Here is a 20,181-nt window from a genome sequence, read left to right on the forward strand (position 1 = left end):
TGGCCTCATGAGCTGCCGCGGACCCTCTAGGGGGGCACCCACCGGCCCCCGAGCGCACCCAGCAGATCCTGGGCCGAGGGCAGCGCCTCTACTGTGGGGCCAGGAGACCTGAGGGTCACCTTGACGGCCAGGTGCTCCTACAGGTTTTGGGAATGAGGAGCTTACACTAGGTTGGTGGTTGTCAAGCATTTAAATACGATTTGAAACCTTTTCAGCAGCTGGAATCACCTACTTAAAGCGGCGCCCGCCGCCACCTCTGCGGGGACACTGGGGAGGCTGGTAGGAAGATGGGGTGGAGCCATGGCAGTAGGGGGGCATCCCCCGGGCACCCCCACAGGGAGGGCTCCGGACGCTCTGCTCCCGCCAGGCACCTGGCAGAGCCTGCCCAGCACCCCTGCCCCAGCACCCCTGCAGCCAGGAGGCACTTCTGGGGCCACGCTGAGCAGAGAGCAGCTGGAAGTTGAAAGGTTTCAGGTTTGATAGTGTCCTCAACCCCCTGCCTGGCAGTCCCTCAGCACTGACCCAGGACAGACAGACAGACAGACACAGATGTGCGCCGGGGCTGGGGGAGGCCCGGCTGACCGTCCCTGTGCGAAGGTGGAGGTGTGCAGCCTCGCGGAGCCACAGGCCCCGGTGGGGGAAGGATGGGGTCCCTACAGACAGCCTGTCTCCGAGGGCGGAGGGCGGGAGAGGCGCTCGCGTCGCAGGGCACCTCGGGCAGGTCTCTGCTCCTCTCGGGACCTCACCTCGGTAAGCTCACCTCTGCAGCGGGGTCACCAGGAAGTGACGAGGGTTGGTGAGGACGCGGAGAAAAGGGAACCCGCGCATTGTTGGGAATGTCAACTGGTGCCGCCGCAAGGAAAGCAGTTTGGAGACTCTTTAAAAACTAAGAATAGAAACACCATGTGACCCAGCAGTCCCACCGCCGGCTCTGAGCCCAAGGAAGTGAGACAAACTCGAGGAGCCGTCTGCCCCACGCAGCTCACTCACATGAGCCGGGCAGAGCAGACCCCAAGGCCCTCGCCGGCTCAGGGACAGAGGAGGCCTGGCACACAGCACAGGGGCTCGCATGGGAAAGACGTGCGGCTGTGGCTACTACAGCAGCGTTAGTAACTCAACGGAGCGTCACGAGGCAACGGCGAGCTTTAGCCCAGCCCCGCACACACAGTGGCACGCTACGCGGCCTGAGAACAGTGAGGTCTTGCTGTTTGGGACGCATTACGCTAAGTGACATAAGTCAGACGGAGGAAAAGTACCACGTGATCTCACTTACGTGTGGAATCTAAAGAACAAAACAAAAAACAAGACACAAAAAACCCCAACCAAGTCGGGGCGGGGGGAGGGAGTCAAAGGTACAAACTTCCGGTTCTAAGTCTCGGGGAAGTGGAGGGCAGCGCGGTGACGATGGTGATACTGTTTTGCGTATTTGAAAGCTGCTAAGAGTACATCTTAGTTCTCACCACAGGAAAAAGCTTCTGTAACTGGTGATGGGTGTTAACGGGACTGACCACTCTGAGATACATACAAACAGTGAAGCCCTATGTTGGACCTCTGGAACGAATACAATGTTTATGTCAATTACACCTCAATGGGGTGGAGTCACAATCCGCCCTCCCAGGGCTGCGGTGCGGGTGGGATGAGGTTTGTGCCTTTGACCCTCCCCTGGCCTCCGGGTACGTTGGTGACCAGCCCGGTCACTCTTCTGCTCTCTAGGGACCAGGCCAGGACCTTCGGGTTCAGCTCCGGGGCCGCTGGCAGACCTGCAGCAGGAGGCAGTGGACTCCAGGCGAAGTCTGGGACAATACCGCCACCTGGTGGCTGCTCAGGTGCATCACAGCAGTAAGTGCTCCCTCCTGGGCTGCCTTAGCTAATCCACCGCATCCGCCCAGTGTGGGCGCTGGGGGCCAAAGGAGCGCACAGGAGACAAGGCCGGGGGAGAGAGCGCGAGAGCTTTGCTGCCAGTGGCCAAGGAGCACTCTGGGGAGACGTGGAACTGGGGGTGAGGGGGGAGTGGGAGCACTTAGGGTCCAGGGAGCTGGGCTCAGGTGTGAAGATGTTTCAAGGTGGGGAGAGAAGAGGCCAGGCCAGCGCTTGGGATGAGGACCCAGAGGCTGGGGGGTGCAGGAGGCTGAGGGGGTGCAGGAGGCTGGGGCTTCCCCTCCGCTGCTCTGAGACCAGCTGGGAGACGCCTGCCTGGGGCAGCAGCACGGGCGAGGCACCTCTCAAATGAGGAGGCGCCAGTGCCAGTGGCCAGGCCCTCCTTTGGGAGGCTTTGCGGGGCCCTGCTGGGCAGGCTTTGTGCCGGCTCCGGCTCCGGGGTGGTGGGGACATGGGGGCGGTCAGGCCTGCATCTGTGGGGGCTGCTCAGCACAGAGAGCCCATGGAGGGAGGTGGAGGCAGAGGCAATAGCTGCCAGATGTCCAGAGCCAGAGGCCTGAGCCCTCTGCTGACTGGGTGCTAGCAGGGGTGGCCCCAGAAAAGGTGGGGGCCAGAGCGGGATCGAGACACTCCCAGCCTGGGCAAGCAAGTGCTGGCCTGGGCTTCGGGAGTCCTGAGGCCAGTCTTTGTGGCCAGGAGTAGGGGCAGGGTCCCTAGGAAGGAGGCACAGATGGGCCTTCAAGGATGAGCTGCTAAATCCTCCTCCTCTCATGTCTGGGGCAGGGGCAGGGGGAGAGCACACACAGCCCTTTCCTGACTCACAGCCCAAGTACACAGCCCTCCCCTCGCCCCCCGCCTGGATCCGGGCGCAGCACAGATTGCTGTCCCCCACCTCTGCCCTTGGGATTTTCCCTTTTTAGGCTATATTGGCTGGAGAGAAAGGAGACGCCCCCCCTTGTTTTCTCTAACTCCCCAAATGAAATTTCAACATATGTCCCCTGACATAATCCCCCTTAGGCTGCGGATAACCCTTCCCACAGACGCTGTCCTCGGCGGGATTGCGGCCCCAAAGTGTTTGCCCAAGAGACTAGGGCCGCTCTGGAAGCCCCTCTCTCCCCCGGGCAAACAGCGAGCACCTTTGAAGGTGGATTTGGGCCCAGATCTGTTTACTCAAGACATTCGTCTCCCACATAAGGAAACCTGCACTCGCCCACAAACAGCAAATCCTTTTTGAATTAAAAAAATTTTCAATTAAAAAGAATTTGGGTTTGCAGAGCCAGCTCAGCAGAGCGGCGCCAGGCCTGGGCGCCCTCTGGTGGGCACAGGCCGCCATCGCAGCAGCAGCAGCAGCCTGGCCTGGGCGGCCTCTCCAGGAAAGAGACATCACTGTCAGGGCCCCGCCAGGGGCTTCCCAGGGGCCTGGGGCCCTGCAACGGAGCACCAGGCCTCACCGCGCACCACTCCCACCGTCCCCATGGCTGTTGTCCTGCTGTCGCCGCGAGGTGGCATCCCGGCAGTGGGAGGGGCAGACCACAGCTTCCAGGGCACCTGGAGCTGGCGTTTCACTGCCGGGCCACTGGACAAAGGTGGCGACCATCCCACCCACCGGCCCACTCACGGGTGCGGCCTCCGTGCCTCGGGACCAAAGGCTTTGCCAGCACCAGGGCGCTGGGCCTGGCCGGGGTGGGGCAGGCACCAGCATTTGCCTGCCCACATTTACCAGCTGCCCCAGAGAAGGGCACATCCCCCCCTTCCCTCCCTGGGTCCAGCGTCAGAAAGGGCGGCGCTCAGGGTTGTTCCAGCTGTGGAAGCTGCCGGAAGCGCCGCCTGCACAGGGTCACAGACCGAGCGGGGGCAGGGGGACAGGCCCAGCAGCTGGCATTGGGCATGTGTCTGCACCCACTTCCTCATGGGACGCAATTCGGAGGTGGGGGTAGAACTGATGGGTGCCAACACGGAGGGCACTTCGGTGAGAGCGGCCTGAAGGCCCGGCCAGGGGAGCACAGGTGGAGGGGAGGTAAAGGGGCAAGACTCAGGCCAAGGAGAGGAGTCTGGTGCAGGGGTCGGCCCAGTGAAGGGCGGGCTCCGGAAGGCATGGAGGTCCCTGCAGTCAGAGGGAGGCGGGCAGGGCTCTGAGCAGCGGCCCCCCTCTCCCAAGCCTGCCCTGCCTGGCACCTGCCTTGGCTGTGCTCACCGCCCATGGCTCAGCCCCTCGGGGCGATGGGCAGCGTCCTCTCCTCGCTCCTCTGGAAGCCGGGCTGCGGGGACTCAGCCGGGGCAGGTGGCCTGGGCAGCCGGCCTCCTCCGGCCTGTCCTGCCGGCTCCTGCCCTGCGGGAGGCCTGTTCGTACTTGGACTGCGTCACCTCAGGGACGTCTCAAACCTGGGAAAGGGGGCGCCTCGGGGCTGGACACTGCAGAGGCTGGGCTGCGGGGAAGCCAGGCCTGCCCTCCCCTCCCGGGGGAGGTCCCAGAATCCCCAGAGCAGGGAGCACGCCTGGTACCTCCCTCAAGGAAGGGCCGCCGCTCAGGGCTCCTGGGTTATGGCTCCACAGGTGACAGGGTGGCAGGAGCTGCCGGGTCCAGAGTGAGTGTTGGGACCAAATCCTCATGCCCCGTGGAGCTGGTACTGTTCTTGCCACAACAGTGAGCAACCCGGGGCTCAGAGAGGCTGACCCAGGCCACCAGGGCCGGGGACACGCTGGAGGCCTCTGACCACCTGGGTCGGTGCGGGTGCTCGGCTGGCCCTGTGCTGGCTCTCCCAGGTGGCTTCCCGAGCAACCCCGGGGTCGGAGCCCGTCCCACCGTGGGTCGCCCTGGGTGAAGGGGTGGACAAGGCCCCCCCAGGCCCCCTGCTCCGGGAGCAGGGACCACATGTGTGGGCACAGGGCTGCCCGAGAACGGCTCGGTGAGGCGCCGGTTCAGCCCGGCCGCCGCCTGCTCAAGGCCTCTGGTCACTTCATCCCTCCTTATCAGTCCCCCTGTCCTGCTCCAAACCTGGGGCGCAGGAGGGGTTGGTGACTCCTACGTCCCCACCCTGGGGCAGAGCCCCGAGCCCTCCTCACCCCTGCGAATAAACTCCACTTCTGTGTCCACAAACGGCGGGGCTCCCCCATCACTGCGCCCGCATTTCAGAGTTTACCTGAGTATCACCTGAAGCAGACGTCTGCATTTTTCCTCTCCTGGGTTATTTGCAGAAAACGTTTGAAACGATCCTGCTTTCTGGCCCTGGTTTGGGGTGAGGAGAGGAGGTCACGCTGGGAAGGTGCCTCCCTCTCTTCAGCTCCTTTGTGCTCACTTCACACCTACGTGCAGGTATGAGGTGGGCAGGGCTCTGAGCAGCGAGTGAGGAGAGGACACTGCCCATCGCCCCGAGGGGCTGAGCCGTGGGTGGTGAGCACAGCCGGCCGGGGCCTGGGCTGTGCAGCCAAGGCAGGTGCCAGGCAGGGCTCACTTCATACCTACGTGCAGGTAACCTTCCACAAGTTCAATGTGAGGGGCTATTACTTTAAACGTCGGGCGATGAAAGAGGCCCAAACCGTAAGAATAGAAACACCCTTCTATGAAGGACTTGCATCATCTGGACTCTAGTTTTGCATGAGCAGGAATACCACCCAGGACAGTGCCCAGGTGGGCGATTCTGTCCGCCAGGCGTCATCGCTGCCTCAGCCATTCCCACACCCGGCCTGGCTGTTCGTGTGTGTGGTGAATGCCGGGGCCACTGTGGGAGCAACTGTGGGGGCTGCCGCTCGGCCATAGGACCACAGAGCGGGGAGGGGGGAGCCCGAGACTCTCAGAATTAGGAACTCTATTAATATCATCTACCATATTAATATGCTCGTGGAGAAAAAAATGAGCATCTCAAGAGATGATTAAAAGACATTTATCAAAAGCCACCATCCATTTCTAATAAAAACATTTAGGAAAATAAAAATAGATGGCTAATTCTTTAACACGAGAGAAAAAGGGACACGTCCATACATATGACAAGCCAAAACGTAACCCTGGATGAAGACTGAAACTAGAAACCTGCATTAAAACATGAAGACAAGGAGGCCCAGTGCCCGGACCGTGCCGGCCGGGCGAAGGCACCAGCGAGGGACAAACACCGGGAAGGAGGGGGCTGGGGTCGGGTTTGCAGATGGCAGAACCGTCTGCCTGCGCAAAGCGACCGAGGAACCGCCAGGAACAGTGAGCGGCGAGACAGCCAACTGCAGACACGCAATGCGAAGCCGACAGCTTCTGGATACATGAGTAACAGAAGAGCTAACGGAGCAAAGACCCCATTTACAAGAGCCACAGACACATGAAACACCTAGGAACAGCCTGGAAGGAATTGCAGGAACTCTGCAAAGAACTCCATTCTACTCCCTGAGTGAGGCAAGCAAAGGCCCGAGGGAGACGCCTCCCCGGAAATGCCAGCCCCGTCACCATGTCCTCCAGTTACAATAAACCGGAAATGGAGCTTCTGGAACCCCCTGCCCCCCAAACGATTCTGAGGTTCAACTGGCAGAATGGTCATGTGACTATAATTAGGATTTTTGGGGGAAGAAGAGCTAGCCCTATCATGTATTAAGGCTTATCACAAAGCTATAAGATTCAAAACAGTGTGGTAATAGATCAAAAGAAGAGTCAAGGAAAATGTCCATTAATTAACTTACACGTGGAACTAGACAGTCACATGCCACTTAACGACGAGGGGATGCACGTGTCGTCGGAGGCTTTTTTTGTACGAGCATCATCGTGCACTTAGACAAACCTGCACGGTGCAGCCCACTGCCCCGAGCTACGCGCCTGGACAGCACGTTACTGTGCGAAGCAACAGGAGAGTAAATCAAGCACCAGAGAAAATGCCGCAATCAAGAGGTGCAGGAAGCAGGAGACATGGGCTTCTGTTCTAGGGCCAACAGTTTTTATACGTAGAAAGAGCACACTCTAAAATAACAATAAAGAGAATGTGAATACAGAAACCAGCAACACAGTCAATTATCATCATTATCAAGTCGTACGTACTCTGCATAATGTACCTGCCACACTTGTGTACGACTGGCGAGCAGGTGGTACGAGCCACAGACAGCACCAACCAGACAGGTGGGTCACGTGCTGTGCTATGGCGTTAGGACGGCTACGATGTCACTATGCGCTAGGAATTTCCCAGCTCCATTACAGTCTATGGGACCACTGGTATCCGCGGTGCATGACTGTGTATGATGAAGGTAGTATTTACAATTCACTGAAGAAAATAATCAATGCTGAGAAAACTGGCTAACACGTTAAGATGAAGTAAATCTGGTTCTAGCCCTCATCTTCTAATACATTTCAGGTGGGTTAAGGAGTTGAGGAGCATTTAGTATTTTAATATATTAAAGTACAAAAGGGTAGGAGAAAATAGGAGTGAATATTTTTATAATCTAAGTATGATCTGAAGCCAAAAATTAATCTGTCCATGAAAAAATTTAGAACACATTATTAGCAAGGTGAGAAGCCGCTGGTGAGAGTGGTGTGCGTGTGTGCGTGTGTGTGTGTGTGTGTGTGTGTGTGTACCCAGAGCAGAGAGAAGGTTGTTATAAACAGCACAAAGAACTCTTTAAAAATGAACGAGAAAAGCTAAAGAAGCCAATAGAGGACATTAGGCAAAGGGTACAAACAGGAGACATTCATAAAAGACATACAAATGAGCAATAAACATGAAAAGATGTTCCCTTTTAAATACCAGGGAAGTGTGTAGCCAGGGCGGATGTGGGGAGCGGGCACCCTCCCATGCTGACGGTAGAGTCATGAAGGCACACCCCTCCTCCTGGGAAGGCAGGATGGGAACATATAGTAAGAAGGCCCAGGGGAGCAAGGACACACGTACAAGGAGGTGCACCGCAGCAGCGTGACAGCAGATGACCGGATCAGCGCAAAAGGCAGTCCGCAGTGGCTGCGGAAGTTATCACAGAGCAAACAGGCAGTCGCGGAAAGCAGGGAGCAGATCTGTGCGCACTGACATGCAGGATGTGCAAGGTGCATGGCGAGTGTGCAACAAGGCACAGAATACTGTGTGTATTGGGAGCCCGTGTAATGTTCACGTGTGTGTATGTGTGTGTCCCCGGAGTGGAATGTGGGGAAGTTTATGTGTCTGAAATGTTTGCATTTTTATAAACATGTAAAACCTGTGAACTCATGGGGAAAACACTGAATGTTAAAAGCTGATTTTGATGGGCAGGGGAGCTGCTTAAGAGGATAAACTGCCCAGGAGACCTGCCGGGATTTATGGGGAGAGAACTGGTCTTGTCTCGGGCCTAAAACTGGCCCCGAAACGGTGGCCAGGCTCCTGACGTGGTCCCCAAGCTGCTCCCCACATTTCACAGTGAGGACAACACTGCTTCTGTGCCTTCAGAAGGGCCACCCACTGAACGGCATCAGGTCACTTTGTTTGGGGCTGGGATGACCTCCACCCTGCGACAGCGCTGTAGCAGCTGGTGCAGCTGTCGGTGAGCAATATAAAGAGGGGGGGGGGGCAGGGTAACGCCTATTTACTTAACTAACCTTTATTTAATAAAGTAGCACACCGCCCCCCCGCCCCCCAAAATATAAGCGTCCTTACTGAAGTATAAATAAAGAAAAAGGATTCTGGGTGGCGAAAAGGTTAAATCTCACAGGTGGAGAGAAGGCAGCTTATTTCCTGTTGCAGTTTAAGACCTGACCACTAGATGGTGCAAAGGGACCACGCATTTTTGCGCCCTCTCCCCGCACAGAATTCTTTCGCGTTAATAAGCACAATGAAAGCTTTCCAGAGTTGAGAGAATGAGCAATTGTGCTGGGATATGAACGTTTTGCTTTTATAAAATTGGGACTCTGCCATTTCATTACTGATACAAAAATCTTCTGTTTCACTTTCTGCCCGCCTCTGCAGGTTCCAAATCCACACTGCATCTCAGCTATTTGAAGGGGCCAGCAGAAGCCCATGAAAACGGAATGTCCAAGAGTTGAATTCAAAAATTCTTTTTACCTCGAGCTGCCACACGTGTCCCATTAATTTCACCTCCATGTCGTGACGTCGCTGCTCGTGGAGTGGGCCCAAGCTAAATAAGCAATATGCCCCATTTTTCAACATACAAACACATAAAGATGTCAGCGCAGGCTGTTTACTAATTAACGCTTAAAAAGACACAAATTAGATATGCGTGGCTAAGAGCAATTATAATCAAGACGAATTTCTCTAGTCATTTGGGAACTGAAAAAAAAATGCCTAATTGCTGGAACCAATGTTTTAAAAACTGAAATCATGCCAGTTAGCAAATATGTTCATTTAAAGAACATTCCACGTGACTACACTCGTGAGGATTGACTACAAACACGAGAACAAGGAAAATATTTAGGTATAAAATTAAAATTTTAAGCTCCCTTAGATTTATAACTTCTTCATTAAATACGCCTGCAAACAGCAGCCCATAAAAACCTGCAGCAATTAAGTGGTTAAATGGACTGCCTCCCTTGTCAATTTTAAGGGAGTGATTAATACGAGATCGTCCCTTTACTAATTAGACTCTCCCTTGACTTTCGGCTTTAGATCCGTGAAAATGGAGGCTGTTTGCTCCTCCAGGAAGCCGGTGGCGACCAGCACATCCCTTGCCGGGTCTGAGTGCGGCACCCCTGAAGGGCGGGGAGCCCGTGGTTTCCGTGGGAGGCGGGCAGCAGGCGGGGAGATGGCTGTGTGTGGAGCTGCCCGGCATCCGGATGCCCGTCCATCACAGGAATCGCCGGCTCCTATTTTTAAAAGGCTCGCCGGTCGTCATGCACGCAGCATGAAATCTACCACCATCAAGGCCACTGTCTCCTGGCCATCACTCCCCGAGACAAGGGACAGATCGGCCTGTGAGGGAGGCAGGGTGGGGCCGTGGGGGAGGAGCACACAGGCTCCGGTTCAGGTGACCTGGCAGGGGAATTCTTGCAGAAGCTGCTGCCTGGACGGAAATACAACGGGTGGAGAAACGGCGACTGCTTACGAGGGAAATAAAGCACATTTATATGCCCAGCTCACTTGGAGGGAAGATGCTTCATCACAGGGGTTGGCCGCAAAATTACACCTCCCCGACTCCCAGGGGAGAGCCTTTTGTTTGGGCAGCGGGAGGACAAGGAGGCCTGCAGGGGACAGGGCCCCAGGCCCCCGGCTGCTGCCCAAACCCCTGGGAGGGGCCAGGCTGGCCAGAAGACCTCCCAGTGCCCCCACTCCTGCCACTGGTCAGCCCCTGGCACCTCCCGGGCCGAGGGGAGAGGAACAAAATCTCACTCTCTCAAGCCTGGGACCCATTTACTTGGCAAAGCCCCTGCTCTGAGCCGTGGGCGGATGCGGGCGGCAGGGCCGTGGCCGCAGGAAGAGGGGCCGGGAGAACGGGGGCGGTGCCACGGCCGAGGGCCAGGAGCGGTCAGATTTTGGTGTTTTTGGTGACCATGGCTTCGTTTCCGACAACCCACCCACGGGGCCCGAGCGAGCTTCTGGGCTGAAGGGCTGTGCCTTCCCAATGATTTTTCCTTTGAAATCTGCTCGGGAGCATGTGCACTGATTTTAATCATGACCTTAGGACATGACCTCCCGTGCGTGTCTTTGATAAAACGTGATCAAGTCCTGCCTCGGCCACAGCCCTGGGGAGGTCCTGACCGCTGACCACGGCTCAGACCCGGGGGCAGGGTCATCAGGAGATTGCCCCAGGGTCAAACCCGGGGGGTGGGGGCAGATTTGGCATGCTACCCCGGCCTGGGACTACCTGTCCTCTCCCTGCACCATGCTGCCTCCACTGCCTCCACAGCCACACACGTCCTGCAAACACCCAGGTACCATGGGCAGAGCCTCGTCCTAGCTCACACTGTCCCCGAGCTCATTGGGGTTCTGTGGGGCCCAGCCACGACCGGGGTACACCTCGTCTCTTTCCACCTGTTATTCAGTGGCAGGCTGGGGCCCCCTGCTGTGGTGGGAGCACCGGGCAGCTCTGCTGGGCACTGCTGGAGTGCTCCCTTCGGTCCCGAACCCCCAAGCTCAAGGCTGACAGGTTAATGGAGTGACCTGTCCCAGGGCCAAATGGTAGTGACAGGCACAGGCCCACGTTCAGAAACACCCCAGGCAGCGCGAGTAAGGAAAGTGCACCTCCGGGTCAGGATGTAAGCATCACGGTCCCCAGGGCGGCCCTCTCCTTCCTCAGCCCTGTGAGCAGGGAGCAGGGAGCCAGGGGAGACTAGGGAGGAGCCCCAATAGGCACGGGGCCCAGATGTGCCTCTGACCCAAAGGCAGTCTCCCACCTTTGGGGGTAGGAGGCTTGGTTTAATGGGATGAAACAATTGACAGCAGTGGTTCTCAACCTTCTTGCCCTTTAAATACAGTTCCTCATGTTGTGACCCAACCATAAAATTATTTTTGTTGCTACTTCATAACTGTAATGTTGCTACTGTTATGAATCGTAATGTAAATATCTGATATGCAGGATGGTCTTAGGCGACCCCTGTGAAAGGGTCGTTAGACCACCAAAGGGGTCGCGACCCACAGGTTGAGAACCGCTGGTTTAGAGGGAAGCTGCCAGCAGAGCTCCCCCTGCTCTGGGCCCCACCCCTCTCCACCAAGAGCAGCCAGACCCGCTGGGAATGAAAAGGAGACAATCATCCCACGGAGGAGACAGCCGCTGCCCAGGGCCAGCCCCGGGGCCCAGACCAGGCCGGGAGGCTGTGGGCACAGCCTCTCCCAGGCAGCCACCCCTGCAGGGCTGGGTTCAGGGCCTAGGAGCAAGCTCAGGTGTATTTACGGAGAAAATCCTCACACGTGTTGAGAAGATGGGGCTGTTCACCAAAGTGCACGGATATCAACAGACTAGTCACCACTAAATGCGCGCGGACGGCTGGTGTCACGTGTAAGTCCTCAGATTAGATGCAAATCCACAGCTTCTGGCGGCGGGTGTCCGCGGCGGCTTCACACCCATGTGCCGTTTCCAGCCCCTGCCCGTCCCCACATTCTCACCGCCGTTCAGTTTCCTTCAACAGAGAGTGCGGACGTGTGTTTAACCCGTCTCTAGGAACAAGAACTAGAGCTCGGCTCGGTCCCCCGATGCCACGGCTCAGCCACGGGCCCGAGCAGCGCGTGCTGAGGGCCGGACTCAGCTGCTCACACCCTCCCGTGGACAAGGAGCGGCCGCGGCCACAGCAGCAGCGGAGCGGGAGCCAGGGCAGGCCCTGTTCCAAGCCAGTTACACGGCGCTCAGTGGGGAAGCGTTTTCATTACTGTCCCAGTTTTCAGACGAGGAAACTGAGGCTCACTCAGGCCCAGGGCCGCGGACTGCAGAGCCCGTCTGTCCACCAGCTCCACTCAGAGCCTCTGACCTCAAGACAAGACAGCCCAGCTCAACACGTCTGGTACAGACATCAGTCCTGGGAGCGGGAAGAGAACTGAGGTTTACAGCGGTTCCGCCACATGCACGGCTCTGCTCCTACATCCCCCCTCGTGTGTCTCTCCTACATCCCCCCTTGTGTGCTCCACCTGTGACCCAAAGGCCAGGGTCAGGACCCAGGGGTCCCTGCCTCCCCCCCCCACCCCCCCACTCCTCACCGGCCCCTTGCATGTCTGCGGAGCCACAGACTTCGAGTCATGAAGGAGAGGATTTAGGGTGTGACCCACTGGGCCTCAATCTTTTCCTCACCCTCGAGCCTCCATTTCTGCCCACGACACGGGAGGAATGACACCCCTCGGGTCAGCATGGGCGAGGGCCGGGGAGGCGGCTGGTGGAGCCCGGAGCCCGCGCTGAGCACACAGCAGGTGCTTAAACACCCGGGGACCCAGGGGAGCGAGGCCACGCTGGGGGCTGCCCCATCGCCAGCACGTGCCACCTCACAGCACCCAGCCACGGCGACGGGCACCTGTCTGCCAAGTATTCACGAAAAACCCCGTGGGATCGGTCCACGGAGAGCCCTGCTTTAAACAGAGTGCGGGTGTGACTTGCCCCCGTCAGTGTGGGCCAGACCCGTCCGGATGAACTTCACCTTCCTGGGCGGTCCCAGGCTGGGCCCTGCGGCACCACCCGCAGCCACCCCGGGGGCCCCCCCTTCCCACGCACACCGGGCGCCACCGACGAGGACCCCGCGCCAGGGCGGGCTGAGCGGGGCCATCGGCTCCTGGACCCAAGAAGGGCTGACGGGGTCCTGGCGCCTCCCAGCGTGGCAGCGGCCAGTCTTTCCCCGAAGTTTATAGACAGAAAAGCGCCCCCCGCCCGCCCCCCGGTCTACAGATGACAATCAGGTGGGTTTTATGATTTACTGGAAGGCAAAGACAAGGGGGGCTTTTCCGTCTTGTTTTTGCTGTGACAGGCTTAGGAATCTGTTGTACTACACTGACTCCATTTTCCTTGATTTCAGCCATCTTTCAATAACGCAGCCCCATCCGCTCGCTGGCACAGCAGAGAAGGCCCAGAGGAGCGGGGATATGGAAATGGTCCTCGCACTTCCATCTCCGAGACAAATGTTCCCCCCAGCGGGGCCGCTGCAAGCACGTGACGCTCCGCAGCCCTCCACACACAGACGCACCCGCCACGCTGTCCTGGGAGCGGGAGCACGTCCGACCCCATCCCACTCCACGATCTCGACGCCCTTTCGTCGGAGCTGCCACAAGTGCCCCCAGCCGGGGTGTCTTTCCTTTCAGTAGAGAAACATCCGAACTGTTTGAACCAGGCTGCCCCATGGGGTCTGGCTTACCATGCACAGCGGAGCACCCAGCCTCTAAGTCACAGAGGCGGGACCGTCTCCACGCCCCTCCTGGTGGCTCGGCACACGCAGCCCTTCCCCGGACCCCCACCTTCTTTAAGCTGAGACACTGAGATAAAAATAAAGCACAACTGTCCCCCGTCTCTTACAGCCTCTGAGCGAGGAGGACGGGGAGGGGCTGGCACACTGGACCGGAGTAATAAACATGAAAAGTGGGTTCTTGTTCCAAGCGATACATGTGAGTGACATGGGGGTGGCTTTCTGCAAAGGGCACCCCAACCCCGGTCCTTCCTGATCCGGAGCAGATCCCTAACCGGAGAGACCCAGGTGCGTGAGCCGGCCCGCCCCTCCCGCGCTGCAAACCGCTTACCTCTTTCTCTATCTCCGCCAGAGACTTGATGGTGATTCCCAGCAGGTCAAAGGGCTGCATCTGAAAGCACAGACCATGGCGCCCTTCAGGGCTGGCACTGCCTCTTCACGCGGGCACAGAGCATGACCTCCGCCCCCGTGTGACCCAGTGTTCCCTCCACCCTCCCCACGGAACCTGGGATCCGTCCCGGGGCACCCTGCAGGGATTAGTGAGGGCGCTTCCAGAAAGTGCCCTGTGTAGGGACCGCTGCTTAGTCATCTGCCTTCAGCATCCAGGAGGGTCATGCTGTCCGGAAAGGCAGTGGCTGTCACCAGTAACTCTCAGCTCCCCGTCCCCTGCCCACGGGAGAAGCCGTGTGCTTTCTTTCCAGGGCTGTGGGGCTGGAGCTGTCCCGCCTTCCCCAGAGGCCGCCAGGCCGCTGCGGGGCGTGGGGCTGAGTCGTTCCAGGAGGCCGGTAGTGAGTCTCTCCTCCAGGACTTAGGTGTCCGGGGAGGAGCTGGGGGAACTCCAGGGCTTTGAAAATGCAAAGTGAACGAAATCACTGCCTACTAACGGTCATTTGCGAAACGAAAGGTGGTGAAAAACAATACCGCGTTTTGATGGGTGTTTCTATAATTTCATGAATATGGGGACCTTTCAATAAAAGATGCTGGCTTTTCCACAGACGGCATACAAAGTCAAACACATGTGGCTCCAAGAGCCAGCGGGAGGCCCAGAGAAGCGGGGGCTGAGTGCAGGGTGAGAGGGCAGAGGACCCCTCTGGGCACATGCGCCTTCTCCAGTCCCCCAAGGGCACCGGCCCCGCCCCCTGAGCCCAGGGCCTTTCTGGTTCTGAACTGCAGCCCGAGGGGGCGGGGCCTGAGCCAGGCCGGGTTCTCCTGTGAGACAGGTAGGAAGAGGCCACTTCCAAGTCCAAGGCCCAGGACTCGGCCTCAGGTTCCATCACTCCATCACTTCCTCTCCTGCTGGAGAGCAGCTGGGCCTCCAGGCCAGGCTGCTGGGAGAGTGAAGTGAGGGAAGCAGGGAAGCTTTTGGCACCGGGCTGGCCTGAGCGCGCGCCGTGGGCACTTGCTGAGTCGGCAGCGCCTGGGTAGCAGCCCATTAGTGAGGGCGATCTTGGGGCAGGGCCACCAGATTAGGCACCGGGCTCCGGGCTGCGCTGCCAGTAGCCAGAAAGCAGTTTGGCTCTCGCCTGCTGCCAGGCCGCGCGGCGCACATGGGCCGCCTGCCCGGCTGCCCGGGATCCAGCTGAGGTCCAGCTGTTGTATCATTAGGCTCTCGCTGCCCCACTAAACTTCCCGGCCGGAGCTGGTGCGCAGGACAGAGCTGCCTCTCCCAGGAGCCGCCGGGAGAGGCGCCAGCGTCGCCATGGCAACGCGGCCGAGTGGAGTCGGCTGAAGTTACTCATGCTCTGCGTGTCACGTCAGGAGCATTTTTCAAGATTAAGCTGCTTACCAGAAGGGTTCAGAGGAGGCCTATTATATTTTATGAAAATGGAGACTACAGAGCAGGTCACATGGCAAGCCGGGTGGTTTTAAGTCGGATCCAAGAAAAACACTGACGGATTCTTTAGCTGGTGCCCCCACCAGGGCCTTCACGTTTCTTAGCTGCTTAAAGCAAACTTCTTCGGAAAGGACAAAAAATCCCGGGAACCAGGCTATGCAGCCAGCCTGGGCCAGGCCTGCGCAGCGGAGGGAGGGCCACTGCCACCCGGGGGGGCGGGCAGGCAGCAGCAGGAGAGAGGCCTGGGGTGCCAGGCAGGGCCTGTGGCCCAGCCCACAGCCGCCAACACCCGGTCTGAGCTCCGCCTTCAGGCCCAGGCAGCCCACTCAGTGCCCCCGCCCTACAGGCCGCGGGGCTGGCGCGGGCCTTGGTGGGCTCCCGTGTAGAGGGTGTCCGTGCTGGCCGGTGGCGAGGCCGGCAGCACATGGAAACCCACCGCGGCCTGACACTGCGTAGCCGGGCCAGCCCAGCCCACGGGGACTCCCGGCGAGAGCGGAGAACGGGAATCACCGAGTGCAGCAATTAAAATGGGAAAGCGAGGCAGCCTCCATTTTTGTAGAACATCATCATCGTTAAATAAAAACCCAAGTTAAGCTGAACTTGGAAACCGAGTGAAGTTCAGTCCAATTCACCATCACGTTTGAAGCAAAAAGGCGTGGCTGCCTCTGAGTTTGCTAGTCCCTCTGGCTCCCTCCTTTCATTCGTTCTCCAGGACCTCACCGGGCAGCACTGGCTGCCAGGCCCAGAGGGGCCTGAGCCCCTCCCCCCTCAGCCTGTCGCTGTCTGCAGGGCTGAGCTTCTGACCAGCGGGGAAGAGGGGTCAGCAGAAATGACCCGAATGGGGCGGGGTGTGAGGGTCACCAGGAGAGCCCTGCATGCCACCGCACCACGGGGCAGAGGGCGCTCAGGCCGGGGGTGGGGAGGGAAGGGAAATCATGCACGACACTTACACTTTCTGGAACACAAGAAAACTTCTCTGAAATCATAAAAGGCACACCATCCATTGCTGCAAAAGAAGAGAGAGGAAAGGGCATTGTCGATAATATCCATGTCAAAGAATTGAGACGTGAACATCGACAGTACAAGCCAGGCAGTGGCCGGAGCCGGCCAACCTGCACGCAGGAGCGTGAGGCCCAGGGGTGCACACAGGCACCATCCCTGCTCCTGGGACACCCCTGGTGCGGGAGGCAGACGCCCCCACGTCCCCGGAAGAGCAGGCAGCTGTGTAGACAAGAGCGGTGAGAGCAGAGCACCCGTCCCGGAGCCTGGCCTCTGGCCTGTGAGTGGCAGGAGCCGGGGAGGAGCTGCCAGCAGGACGGGTGCCGGCGGCTGAGGGCAGAGCAGGCGGTCAGACATGTTCTCAGCCGAGGGTCACATCCAGGCCGTGGGGCCCTTGGCCGGGCCCTGGATCGGGCTTTTAGCCCTCCTTCCAACCGACAGTCACGCATTTCAGAAGAAAGATCTAGAAACATGACTGCGTTCTGGGCCGTGGTGGCCCCTGGGCTGTTTGTCAGCTCCTGCCGCGCTAGCTGTGACGGACGGGGAAGGGCCCTGGCCCAGGTCGGCTGACTGGACTCGGAAGGATGTAAATACAAACCGAGGAGAAAAAGAGCCAGAAAAAAGTAACTTGCAAAACCTGGATATTAGCAACAGTAGCATTTTTATGTGAATCTATGTATAGTTGCATTGCGACCGATTGTTGAGTTAATAAAGCTGCTGCAATGATCATAACCTGCATGTGTTTCCATATGATCAGATATAAACCCACTTCTGCGGCCCCTGTATAATGTGTCATGTCTATCTTATAGCATACCCAGGTAATAGGCAACATACATCTTACATTATACACCTATATACACACGTATACATACATGTGCCCACATATGTAGCATTTTCCAAGGCCTGCTCTTAGCTTCTAAGAGTCTGACGGGAGCGGGGAGACCGTGCCCCCCCACCCCCAGCAGGCCTTCCCCACCTGCCGTCCAGGGAGAGGTCCCCGCTCCACACCTGGAGAACTGGGGCACGGTGGGGGTTGTTGGGAACGAGCGAGGGCTAACCCTCCAAGTGGGTCATCGAGGTGTAGGGCTGAGGCACCCCTGTCCTCAGGGAAGCACTGAGGAGGCTGAGGAGAGAGGCCAGAGCGATGCCAGGTGGGAACCCAGAGGCAGCCGCGTGGAGAGAAGGGAGGACATCTGGGACAAAGTACCACTTTATCTCAGAGTTCAGGGTAGAAGGAGGCTCAGTCAGATGCTCTTTACAGTCTTCTAGAAAACGGAAGAACACACTCGGAAGGAAGGAAAGCGAGTGGCCAGGATGCTGTGGCTGGGATGGGAACGGAGCTCCTCTAGACACTTCCACCCACGGGTGGAGCTCCTCACACGGGGGCAGAGTCCCCAGGCGCCAGCGAAAGCTTGCCAAACAGAGAATCTGCCTGCCAAACTTCACTTATTTAAAAAATCGAAACGTCAGAGATTATGGTAGGAGGAAGGAATGTGGATTTTGCAAAGCATTTGACAAAACGTCTCATGCTGGCCATGTGGATAAGACAGATAAATACGCTGACAGTGTGAAGGGGGAGAATCCCTCACTGGCTGGACTAGATGCCCAAGCAGCTGATTAACAGACTGATGCTGACCTTGAGCAATCTCTCTGGTTGCCCAGGGTGTTATCAATGACTTCAGTGAAGATGTGCATAGAATGCTTACGTAATACTAGTGACCTGGTGCATGGATTCGTGCACATCGAAAGGAAATTAATTAGAAGGTGGTCAGCAGAGTGGGACTGGGCAAGACGGGCTGGACACGCCCTGGAGCCAACCTCCCGCAGTCCCTCCTTGGCTGGCTGCACCTGGGGTGGCGACGTGGCTCACAGGGCGTCTGCAGAGTGAGCGGGGTGCCTCCAGCAGGTGGGGTCACTCGGCCTGGCCTGAGGGGATGGGGCGAAACCGGCTCTCTGATATCCCCCTAGGGGTCCCGGAGTGTGAGAGGGCACTCTGCAAAGTTGCTGTCGTACAGGGTGTGGAACGCAAATGCAAGTGTGCAGTAAACCAGATTCAGGGCCAACAGTGCCCAGCAACAACGTAGCCCACGGCCGAAGGTGGAATCGCACGGCCCCTTGAGGAATCGGGCTCCTCCTCTCTGGTTTCAGGGTGTGTCACCTGAGAACCGCTGCTGCCAAGTCACTGCAGGTCTGCAGCTCCTGCATTGAGCGTTTGCCCCCTGGTGGTTAGTGCACGTCATAGCGACCAATGGACACTTAGCATATTAGCCTTTTATATATATAGAGGTCTGGTGCACGATCATTCGTGCACTGGGGGTAAGGGAGGGGGCTGGGTCCCTCAGCCCAGCCTGCACCCTTTAGCAGTCTGGGAGCCCTTGGGGGATGTCCGATTGACAGCTTAGGCCTGCTCCGTGGACATCCTTAGCACTGCTGTGCCACTACCGCTGCGCTCACCAGCCATCAGCCTGGCTTGTGGCTGAGCAGTGCTCCCCCTGTGGGAGCGCACTGACCACCAGGGGGCAGCTCCTGCATTGAGCGTTTGCCCCCTGGTGGTCAGTGCGCATCATAGCAATGGTAATTCCACTGTTCGGTCGATTTACATATTACCCTTTTATTATACAGGATGTGGCTGATGGGGAGTCAGGGAGGGCAGTTTATAAACTGGAAACAGAGAGAAATCCAAGAAAGATCTCAAAAAGTTGGGATCATGGGCTACACTTAACGGAGGGATTGAACTTACTAAAGGTCATTAAGTCCAGTTGGTACTTTAGGCCCCAAGCCGATGGTATTAGGTGGAATGAAAGAGATGTGGAGTCACAGCAGAGGAGATGAACAATAATGTGACTTCACGATGTGAAAGGGGCAGGGATGCCATGGTGAGGCACAGGCTGAGTCCTGCCACCAGAGCCCGGCGGTCGCTGTGTCCGCTGGAGCTCAGTGCAGGACGGAATCCTCTGAGCGTTACCGGCAGCTCTAGGGAGGCCCAGACACTGGGGAACCCAAAGCCAGACCAGTGAGGAGAGGAGAGGACACCATCAGGCCTGATGCTCCAGGCAGGCCGATCCTGTTCACCCTTGTTCACTGTGGCCCCACTGGGTCCCAGCGCTGGGCCAGCACACGGAAGGTCAGCAGATGGGGACCCTGGCCCTGGAAGAGGAGGCTGGAAGGTGACCACACGTATTCTCAGCGCTGCCACAGGGGGAGCGGCAGAGAGGTGGGTGAGGTGCAGAGGGGAGCTGCCCTCCTCTGGGGGGATCCGAGGAAGGGCCAGTGGAGCTGGGTGGGAGCGCCAGGCAGGCGGCCATGTGTCGGGGAGCTGGGGGGTGGGTGTTCTGTGTGGGGTACAAAGCTGACCTGTGAGACCGCTAAATCCCCTTCTTATTCTATAACGTTCATTTCGACTCTCCTTATCTGGGCAGCCTTTTCATGTTTTAAAATATCTAGAGGTTTGCCAAACATAATTCTTAAAATCAACGGCACACGTTTTTCATGTGCTCCAAATGCACGTTCATCAATCACCCCCATCCTGGCTCCTCGTGGGGGAGCCAGGCCTCCCCTCTCTCCCTCCCTCCGTCCCTCCCTCCCCCCACTCCCAGCTGAAGCCAGTATTTTGTCTTCACTGCACTGTGCACAGAGGTTGATGCGTGTTCTACATTGTCTACTGCTGAGTCCTCTCAGGATGACATGGGATGGGCGGGGGGTGGGGGTGGGG

General features: G+C 58.0%; 1 protein-coding gene across 1 annotated transcript in view; it reads right to left on the reverse strand.

Annotated features, from left to right (window-relative positions):
- Positions 1–5,737: 5,737 nt before the first annotated feature.
- Positions 5,738–20,181, reverse strand: part of MVB12B (multivesicular body subunit 12B) — a 121,460-nt gene continuing 107,016 nt past the window's right edge. Inside the window, exons 8-10 of the mRNA XM_015567137.1 lie at positions 16,421–16,476; positions 13,968–14,027; positions 5,738–5,782 (exon numbers count right to left, since the gene is read on the reverse strand). Of these exons, the coding sequence (XP_015422623.1) occupies positions 5,738–5,782; positions 13,968–14,027; positions 16,421–16,476 (161 nt within the window). The remainder of the gene's footprint in view (positions 5,783–13,967; positions 14,028–16,420; positions 16,477–20,181) is intronic.

The sequence above is a fragment of the Myotis davidii genome, unplaced genomic scaffold (genome assembly GCF_000327345.1).
Source record: "Myotis davidii unplaced genomic scaffold, ASM32734v1 scaffold142, whole genome shotgun sequence".
Taxonomy (NCBI): Eukaryota; Metazoa; Chordata; class Mammalia; order Chiroptera; family Vespertilionidae; genus Myotis; species Myotis davidii.